At 44.2% G+C, this 10,545-nt stretch overlaps 1 protein-coding gene across 3 annotated transcripts in view; it reads right to left on the bottom strand.

The window, feature by feature from the left end:
- Positions 1–250: 250 nt before the first annotated feature.
- The window catches only part of espn (espin), a 49,896-nt gene continuing 39,601 nt past the window's right edge, over positions 251–10,545 (bottom strand). For 2 of the 3 annotated variants that reach the window (XM_030364303.1, XM_030364323.1), the window contains 3 exons: positions 3,298–3,377; positions 2,420–2,440; positions 251–1,902 (listed from right to left, as the gene is read on the bottom strand). In XM_030364303.1, coding sequence (XP_030220163.1) covers positions 1,758–1,902; positions 2,420–2,440; positions 3,298–3,377 — 246 coding nt within the window. In that variant the 3' untranslated portion in view covers positions 251–1,757. The remainder of the gene's footprint in view (positions 1,903–2,419; positions 2,441–3,297; positions 3,378–10,545) is intronic. The other variant, XM_030364314.1, reaches the window with a different exon arrangement.

Genomic DNA, 10,545 nt, shown 5'->3' with positions numbered 1-10,545 from the left:
GGCCAAAATTGTATAACGGGCATTGGAGAGGCCTTTCATGTCTAATGGCAATATACTCTCTTTGTATAGGAATTATTTAAGCAACAAAGTCTAAAGGGTAACTACAGCATTTTGTTTTACACACTGACACACACACACACACACACACACACACACACACACACACACACACACACACACACACACACACACACACACACACACACACACACACACACACACACACACACACACAAATGGCCTTGAAGCATTGACGTTCAGATAGTCTTTATTTTTTAAATTATTATGGCATCCAATGAAAGCGACTATTTCCAAATTATTACTCACACAAGGACCATGAATTTCACGATGATGTGATATGCTCGTAGGATAAACTACAAAAATGGACATACATCAATGAAGCAAATATATAATATAATATGTTTTGCCATGAATTTACGAACACATTCAGAAAGACACATCCAACACAGTCAGCATCACATTGCACTGCTCCGTGCCCTGCAAACATTTGCTTTTTGCCATATTGTTTGTTTGAACGCATCTTCTGCAGTTGAGTCACATGACTCAGAAATGTCATGGAGAATACGAACTGAAGGAGGAGTCAGCCCTCTAATGGTGGAATGTCATTTTGTCATTCATGGGATGAGTCCCTGCTATTGGAAATAGCAGGGACCTTTTTCTAAGTTTGAATTGTTTGTCTTGCAGGTGCGATGTCCAAAGTCCAAAGACTTTTGCGTTTGATGCTTCCTGAATTTAAGTGAATGTTTATTGTATTTTAAGAAAACTCTTCCAGGGCTCCAAGTAATGATGTGGCTTTCCAATATTCATCTAAATGGTTTTAAATATAAAATGTTTGCAGGAAAAGTGTTATAATTTCCCCTCTGGGATGCAGTACCTAGGTATTGATCTATGTATACTACATGAGACTAAATTATCTTTTGTAAATAATTTGACTGGCAATCTTTCATTGATTTGAAATAGGATTTATTACTATTTCAAATCTACCATGATATAACAGTCTATAGAACACATGATATCTCATTTAAGAATATATGTTTCTGGCAGTGGAGTGAAATTATAAGGATATGAATAGAGCTCCATACAAAAATATCACTAGAACGACGCTGTTTTGTTACATTATGCCATTCAGAGTTTGATCAACTATTTACTTTTATTATTCCAACAATAATCCACAACAGATTTAACATTTCTTGTATACTGGCGAGTGAAGAAAAACAAAAATTGAACAGGAGATTTTCCTGATGGCAAAATTGTAGCTTTTAGACTAGCCTCTGGTTACAGTAGAGGTGTGTGTGTGCGCGTGTGTGTGTGTGTGTGTGTGTGTGTGTGTGTGTGTGTGTGTGTGTGTGTGTGTGTGTGTGTGTGTGTGTGTGTGTGTGTGTGTGTGTGTGTGTGGGACTCCATCTATTAACAGTGTTGTGAAAACAGCCCTAGCATCTATCGGCTAAAAGTGTCATTACAGTACTAAAGATAATCGTAATATAGTTCAGACGCATACCAATTTCCGCAAATGTCTTGACGAGAGAACGAGGAGAATAATTAGCTACTTTACTTTTAGAAATTAGACACCGCTAGCATCAACTCTAAATTATCTGACCGTTTAGTGTTCCCCAGACTTTGAATAGAACCGAAGCAGTCGATGTCGTCGTCTTGTGTCTCCGCAGCGGCCGAGCGGGGGAGTCCTACGCTCTTCGGACTGTCCTGTTCCTGATGGTGAAGGCCAAAGCCGAGTGTCGCTATTTAGTCAAGTCCCCCTTCTTCAGGATGATCTGGCGCTGCCAGGGAGCTAGCTTGGTCTCGTCGTAGCCCAGGGTCCGTAGCCGCTCCTGCTCTGTCTTCTCCTCAGTCTCCTTGGCTTGTTTAACCTCCTGCTCTTCTTTTCTAAAGGATTTAAGTGGATAGAAATGGGAGCGTTTAACTCCTAAGTGATGATAACTTTAAATGATGGATTCTTCAAATATCTTAACCAGGACCATTTACCCACATAAACAAATAAGGATATAAACAAATGTTACTCTTTAGAACAGGGGTTGCTAAACAGTTTCCCATCGTGACCAAGCTGTGTATGACCTTTCGGGCAGAGGACCCACCCCATACTAATTCCCAATACATTATCCTTGCAATGAGATAATTTACTACGCTTAATGTTTAGCGGTCCCGAAAACAGTTGTACCGTTGTCAGTCTTCAAACATAGATTCAATGAAACTGACAAAAAGAAGAATTATGGTGTGGGAATACCACAAACAACTTGATTGGCACTTTTATCTTCATGCAGGTTTAAAATTGGCCACTAGAGGGAAGCACCTGTCCTTTTGCTTTTCAGCCAATCGTCTAGTCCTTAATCCAGGAGTATTTGTATGGGGTATTTGTTAAAAAAAGTTAATTAAATGATCTCACCTCTTTTGCTCCCTGTCCAGCCAAAAGAGAGAGGAAAAAAGAAATGAATATGATTCTAGCAACACACTGCAAAATACAACACAAGAACAATTCTAAACTATATAGACATTATATTATTACACTTTAATGATCAAACACAAGATTCCTCAAGATGTAATATTATAGATGCTCATTTCTGAAAACAAGCATTTACGTCAAAAAGAACAGTGTAAATCGTATATAGAGACATTTTACACTACCGCGACATAACCTCAGACACAGACACACAACTATCACACTGAGACAGGGATAGATGAAAACAGACACACAACTATTACACTGAGACAGGGACAGATGAAAACAGACACACAACTATTACACTGAGACAGGGATAGATGAAAACAGACACACAACTATTACACTGAGACAGGGACAGATGAAAACAGACACACAGCTATTACACTGAGACAGGGACAGATGAACACAGAAACACAACTATTACACTGAGACATGGACGGATGGACACAGACACACAACTATTACACTGTGACATGGACGGATGGACACAGACACACAACTATTACACTGAGACATGGTTGGAAGAACATAGACACACAAATATTACACTGAGACATGGACGGATTGGCACAGACACACAACTAATACACTGAGACAGAGAAAGGGAAAGATTTAGACACACACAACTATAACACTGAGACAGAGGCGGGCACAGACACACAACTATTACACTGAGACAGAGACGGGCACAGACACACAACTATGACACTGAGACAGAGGTGGGCACACACACACGCATGGCAGAGCTCCAATTCAACAAGACAAACAGCAGACGTCACGGGGGGAACGTAGACGCTGGTCACACAGCTGCTGCTACTTACTTCTCTTCATCCATCTTCTTCTTCATCACGTCTCTCCGCCAGGCTGGCAGTGAGGCCAGACGGGCGGCCTCCTCCTCCACCTGGGGACAGGGAGAGAGAGAGAGAGAGAGAGAGAGAGAGAGAGAGAGAGAGAGAGAGAGAGAGAGAGAGAGAGAGAGAGAGAGAGAGAGAGAGAGCAGGGTCGAGAGAGAGAGAGAGAGAGAGAGAGAGAGAGAGAGAGAGGGAGAGAGAGAGAGAGAGAGCAGGGTCGAGAGAGAGAGAGAGAGAGAGAGAGAGAGAGAGAGAGAGGGAGAGAGAGAGAGAGAGAGAGAGAGAGAGAGAGAGAGAGAGAGAGAGAGAGAGAGAGAGAGAGAATATACAGAGATATAGACACAGAGAGAAAGAGATATATTAAGAAAGAGACAAAGAGATAAAGACAGATAAAGAGGGAGATATACACAGAGATAGATATATCAATAAATATAATTAAAGAGATATATATTTATATATAAATATACATACATAGAGATATTATATGAGAGAGAGACATATATATAAAGATAGAGAAATATTATAGAGATAAAGAGAGACATTTATATATAGAGAGATAAAGAGAGCGATATATTCATATATATAGAAATTGAGAGATATTTATACATAGAGATAAAGACAGAGTGAGAGAGATAAAAGTGTAGAGTGAAAGAGAGATAGTGAAAGACAGAAAAAGAGATAGTGAAAGACAGAAAGAGAGATAGTGAAAGAGAGTGAGAGAGAGAGAGAGAGAGAGAGAGAGAGAGAGAGAGAGAGAGAGATGAGAGAGAGAGAGAGAGAGAGAGAGAGAGAGAGAGAGAAAAAAAGAGGGAGACAGAGAAAGAGCACAACAGAAAAAGAGAGCGATAGTAAAGACAGAGACAGAGACAGAGAGAGGTTCCTTATAACCAATCAACAAAGGATTCTCAATGGGAGCACCATGGGATGAAGTTGTTATTTCTTCTTCAGGGAATGTTTCTGAGCGTATGAATGGTGACCATACTGACCCTGGGGACAGACCCACCTCCTTTTTGACCGGAAGAATTCGGTACGATGGTCTGATGATGTCACTTAACATAAAACTTATGGCAATGACATCACCGGAACTCATTTGAGCCAATCACAACGTGGCCTTGTACTGTCCCTCGGTTTTCAAATGTCATGTGTCTTTGTGATTGCTTAAAAAGGGGCCATATTATCCCAATGATTAAAACGACCAAAGCCAACAAAGAAGTTCATTAAACGTTTCCTGTATGGCTTCCATAAAGCAGTGGGTCAATCAAGGTAGGCCAACGCAGAACTACAACAACAACAACAACATGAGCTGGAAATAAAAATCCCCTCAGCACGCCGCAGCCTTTGCCTCGCTCTACGAGCCAAACTCTAAGTCAGAAGGTCGTCACTCTACAGGGTTTACTAAAGAAAGCCAATTTCCTTGTAGTACTTTGCTCTGCCCTCTGGTCTGCTCTCTCCGGGTCCTCTGCTTTGGATGGGTCTAAGCCTCGTCAGATCCATCCCTCGGGGATGTGCACGGACCTGTCTCAGGACAGAGCTCTGCCTCTAGGGCAGTGTTTCTCAAACCGTGGGTTTGCGCTGGACCCAATCTATTGTACGAATGAATGTTTACACCTGCGCCTCACGTTTTGTTGATATGTGCAACAGAATACTCATTGACCCATCCGACCACAGGATTTTCTCAATAAGTCACATGTCCCATCACTCTAAAAACCATGAATCAACCACCGTTTGAAAACGGACACCCACTTAATTTTGACATCAATGTTTGTGTGGCAATTATTGATATAGGTCTACGTGGGCCCCAGAGACAGAGGGTCTAGCTCTTATTGGCCCTGGCTTAAAACAGTTGGACAAAGGCTTAACTAGAATACAAGGTCAATATTAGTACTGCCGTGCCCAGTGAATGAGGTGAACCCATATGAGAACTCCATGTCTACCCTGTAGACATACATAATGCGTACAGCCATGAACACTGTGCATATGTATGCAAACTGACCGGCGATGGAGATGGGAGACTCAGGAGATGCTGGGAGATGCAAAGCCTCTTTCACAAAGGAAACACACCCTGCTAAATGTGTACATTATTCCATTCTGTTCAGCATACAACAAAACACTGAATAGAAAGCCTTTGGCACGATTCAACCAAATTACATAATACCATTTACATGTCCAGGGAACACTGGAGCCTGTCAGGATGTATCCCGGACAACATGACACAACAAACAGGGAAACCAGATCCTCTCTCCTCTCGCTCTACCCCGCAGTAGGTTGAGGTGGTGAGGAGAGAGAGGATAGAGTACATCCTATCTCCAATATCTCATATTGAGTAGATATGTGCCATGCGGTTTTACTAAAGGTATTTCACCAACAGTATCCAGTGTCGTCGATTTCAATATTTAATGATTCCCATGGGAATTGCAGCGCTAAAAAAAAAAAAGATAGAAAGATAGCCCGAGATCAAATAACATTTCAAATAAAGTGAAACAAAGTGTATCCTAACAGTTTAGATATGTGGTGACAGATATTTATATGATGCATAGGATATTAGATATATTTTGTTGAGTTATAGGATAATATAATCTAAAATACTTTAGTTTTACTTAATTTGACTTGAAAAGTGGCAATATCTAAATTGACAATTAGCTCATTGCTTAAAATTACCTGGATTTATCTGGAGTCAATGCTGATCATTAACGGTTACTGCACATCCTGTAACTCTTATATTCTAAAAAAAATACATAGTGCTGGCCAACCTGTAACTCTCTCTTTGTTGACATGCCATGTTGCCTTGTTTCTACAGTAGCCCAGAATGGACCAACGGCTCTAGAGAAGACGCCATCTTAGCTGATATCAGGATCGCTATCTTACTTATAAGCTAGTAGTTTTACAGACTAAACAACTAAGTATGATTTATAAATCATTCAAGGAACTTCATCTCTTACATGGCTACCCGATGCTGTTTTAGACAACATAATTTTGGGAGTACCTACTGGTATCTTACACAATACAGGCCAGTATAGGCCAGTACAGGCCAGTACAGGCCAGTACAGGCCAGTACAGGCCAGTGTAGCGGGTGCAAAGGGAGGGGTGGGGGTGGGTGTAATAAAGCTTGCAACCAACCTGAATTAGAAGCATCTGCAACTTAACCGCTAGATGCTTCTAGATCCTAATAAATGCACTTTTAAGTGGATGAATCAGCCCTGCTGAATTAATAGCATACACAACACTGTAACACTGACTAAAAATCTAATAGAAAATATTATGACATAAAACCCATACACGTTTGAATAACGTACGCTGGCGACTACAGAAGACTTTTTCCGCGGGTAAACTGTGTACTGTGTGTTCTCGCTGCGTGCCGTCCACCGTCTGCGTGTAGGCCCTAATCTAAGTATAGATCATCGCTATGGTTACCAGGTGAAGCCTCCGCTTAAGCCGTGGCGGGAAGGAGGGTTGGAGAGGCTCCCACCGGGGGGGGGGGACCAGAGTACGACGGTAGCTCCTGCCCCAAGCATGAACAACACTGGATCTAAGCTACACAAAAGGTTCAAGTTGGACATTGTCCTTCTTTTGTGAACGATGAACAACAATCAAGTAAATAATAAAGATTCGGAGTGGGGTTTAGAATTTAGATTTAAGCCTGGTAAAATGGCTAGCAACCGATATTGATAGTGAGCTCTCCTTGGAATGGAGCGAGTGAAAGCAGTCAAAATCTCCATAAATGTGGAATTTATTTGTAGCAAGTACGTTAAAGGGGAGAAACTCAGTGATGAACAAGCATTAAATGCAGAACATTATTTGACGAACGCCCGTCTCAAAAAAAGTACAAACAAATCAATGTCAGTTTAAAAAGTCTCCAATTGTTCTGAAGTAAATTACAAATAAATCTGCACTGAAAGGAACATGTCTATGTATGCAAAAACATGATGTCACAGACTTACAAAACGAGGGCTCTGAGCCATGAGGTAACCCTAACCTCTTACAAACCTGACACTTAAGACCTACTTTCTTTGACTTTCAGGGCATGCAGTAATAAGCCCTGCGAGTAACCCCTCCTGGGTTTAGCTTACGAGTTGCATTCAATTTCTCCTTACCTCAGTACATCAAGTTACCACTGGCATATGACAGCCAACGTAAAGTAAAAGACCAACGGTTACCCTGTTCACTGGGGGTGTACATCATCCTCGTTTCCTTCATGTGTCGGTATATCTCATTAAAACAACATATTGAAAATGAATTAATATAATGCCAATCCAGATACCTAAATTCTATAAAATAATATAAAATAGTTTGCATTTCTTTATGGCAAACATGTTGAAATACCATAAGAAACAATGTATTTACAAAGACCATTAGTCTCATAAATTTATAATCCAGGGCTTCCAGCACATTCATCACACGACAGATCATGAATTTACATTCAGATACATGAGAACCGCACAACAGCTCCGTGAGCGGATGGCCTTTGCCTTACTACACCCTAGCTTCACCTAGAAGCCCCCTCTGTTACATCATATACCAACGTTAACAGGCCTCTTTTTTTTTTTTTTGTTCAGCCAGAGTTAGCTGGACCTTTGACTAAAATCCATCGCCCACTGTCTCTTTCACTTTCACACGTCAAACAACTGGCCTTCTTTTTCCTTCCAGAAAGCAAAGCTGCGGTCAATGTATCGAATGATCTCCTCATTGCTGAACTCTTTCAGCTCATAGATCAGCTTGATAGAGTCCTCGTTTGGTTCGTCCCTCGTTTGGGGCTTATCAACGTTTGGTTCCACTACGGTCGGCACGGCGACAGGCGGACTATCCTTCGGTGGAGCCCCAGCGGAGCTCTGCGCTTTGGTCTGCGGTTCCCCAACTTTGTGTGCCTTTGACTTGGATGGCTCAGTCGTTTTAGGCGTGGGCAACTCACTTTGTGCGGCACTTACTCCATTTGAACACGCGGGCACAACTGCGGGCGCAACTTTGGTCGCACCTGCAGCCTTTACGTCTCCCTTGTTCGGTGTTGGCTGCTCTGTGTTGGCAGCCAGAGTTTGTATGGGTGCCTGGGCAGCAGGAGGAGGCCCGGGAGCAGAAGAACCACGTGGTTTCGGTTCTTCGCCGTACGGGGAGGTTAACGGAGCCGTTCCCGGGGGAGGAGGCGGGGGAGCAGAAGGGGGAGGAGGTGGGGGATGTGAGGGCGGCGGCGGCGGTGGCAACTCCGGGCCCGACAACATAGCCATTTCCGGAGAGACGCCGATCAGAGTAGCTGTCAACATGCCACCCTCGTTCACGGAGTCGCTGAAGTACTTAAGCTTTATTTCCTCGAAGCCCTCTGCCCAGTCTCTCTTCCCCCTCTCGATCTCCCCCATTACCTCCCGGTGGAACTGGCGGATCACCTCCCACGGGTGGCTGCCCAGGCGGTCGAACATCTCGTAGCACAGCAGGTGGCGGAACTTCCGCTCGCCGCGAGACATGGACATTTCCAGCAGCTGGAAGTATCCCAGCATGAAGAGGTCGAGAGTCAGGCTCTCGTAGGAGACGGGGGATCCATTGATGTGCGGCAAAAAGTGCTCTGGCCAGTAGATCATCTGCGCGCGGCTGAGCCTGCGGATCTGCCGCGTAGGCACTTGGCTCATTATAGTCCGCCAATGGCCAATCAGGTTCCCCACCACCTGCTTCGACTTCATGAAGTGCAGGGTCTTGTCGTCCTCGCTCTGCATTTCCCCTTCCAACTGCCCACTCAATTGGCTGTGGTTGTCAAACCCCACTTCGAGGTGGGTTCCCCTTCTGCCAGTATATTTGGGCCTGTAAGACTCCGAGAGGGTATATTTCCTCCAGTGTTCGAGGAACAAGAAGACGATCCTCTCCTTCCTTATCTCAATGCATTCCTGAACGTAGCTGAGATCAGTCTGCACCTGCAACGTTCTCGTTAACTGGTCGTTGTTCAGAATGGGGTCTTCGGCCAACACCTGACTGAACTGCACCATATCCGCCGAGCCCATCACCCCGGAGGAAGGATACGTCCGAGGAGCAGTAGATGCATGGATGAAAGGCTCCTCCACAAGAGGTGAGGGCGTTTTTTCCGCAGGAGGCAATACTCTGTTCGACTGTAAGGGGAGGACTTTGTCTGGGGACGCAGGGAGGGCATCCTCCAACTTCAATGCTGATGCAGGGCTGCCCTCACTCACCACAGGGAGCGACCTTTTGCGCTGGTAGACCCTGTTGGGGCTGTTATTTGAGACCTGTGTCGGGTTCTGGATTTCATAATTGGCTTTGAGGTTTTTCACAGAGACTCCACACTGCTTTATCTCCTTCTCAACCTCTTCCCTTATGGAAAAGGACTGGGATCGGCCTATTGGCCCGATGGTGACGGACCCTTCCTGCACCGATGGACTTTGGGTCTTTGAGGCAGCTGCCTCTGATAACAGGATATCCATAACGTCTACCTCCTTGCCCCCTAGCGTGGCAAGGAGAAGAGCCATATTCCTCAGGAGGATGGATATCTTGCTGCACCAGGCAGGGAGGTCCTCAGCCTGTCCGTGGACTTGCTTTGGATTGACCGAAAAGTGTTCCTGGTTGAGGGCAGCGGACACTGGCAAGAGCTGCTGAAGCTCTCGCTCCAGTTGCTCCAGCTCCTTCTCCACCTCCGAGACCTTGTGCATGACCTGCAGGTTCTCAATCTGCTTCTCAATGCGGATGAGGTCGGCTTCCGTCATCAGCTCGCCGAACGGGCCCAAGATGGCATTGTGGACATGGGAGTAGTGCCATTCCTGGGGCTGGTAGTGCCCACTTGCGGCAAACTAAAGCAGAGATCAAGGAAGACCAGAAGACAAGAGAAGAAAAAAAAGGAAGGGGAAGGTTCCTTCAGCTTTGGGGCTGTGGTGTTGACCACACACACACTTTCAGAGCAAATCTTCCTCTGCAGACAGGGCTTACATGGATTTAGTGGTGCAATGGCACTACCTCATTGCGCGCTTCATACCAGCCCCCTTTAGTGTCCGGCTGATGTTGACAAAGAAAGCGGTGTCCCTCATGAAGTAAGGTGAAAAATGTTTCAATCGCTTTTGAGATTTTTAAGCAGATCATACTTAGATCTGCTCGAAGTAAATAGAATGTCCCATTTACAGTAAATCTACGTCATTAGTTTGTAAACCCTAAATTGTTTAAGCCTATTCCATTATCTTTGTCTGTATTTAATTCCTAGTCTAGTTTAACACATCACAGGTGGTTGTGATGCCATGG

The sequence above is a fragment of the Gadus morhua genome, chromosome 1, assembly GCF_902167405.1.
Source record: "Gadus morhua chromosome 1, gadMor3.0, whole genome shotgun sequence".
Classification (NCBI taxonomy): Eukaryota; Metazoa; Chordata; class Actinopteri; order Gadiformes; family Gadidae; genus Gadus; species Gadus morhua.
The sequence above is the reverse complement of the archived record's forward strand: the minus strand, read 5'-3'. Positions and strand labels throughout refer to the sequence as shown.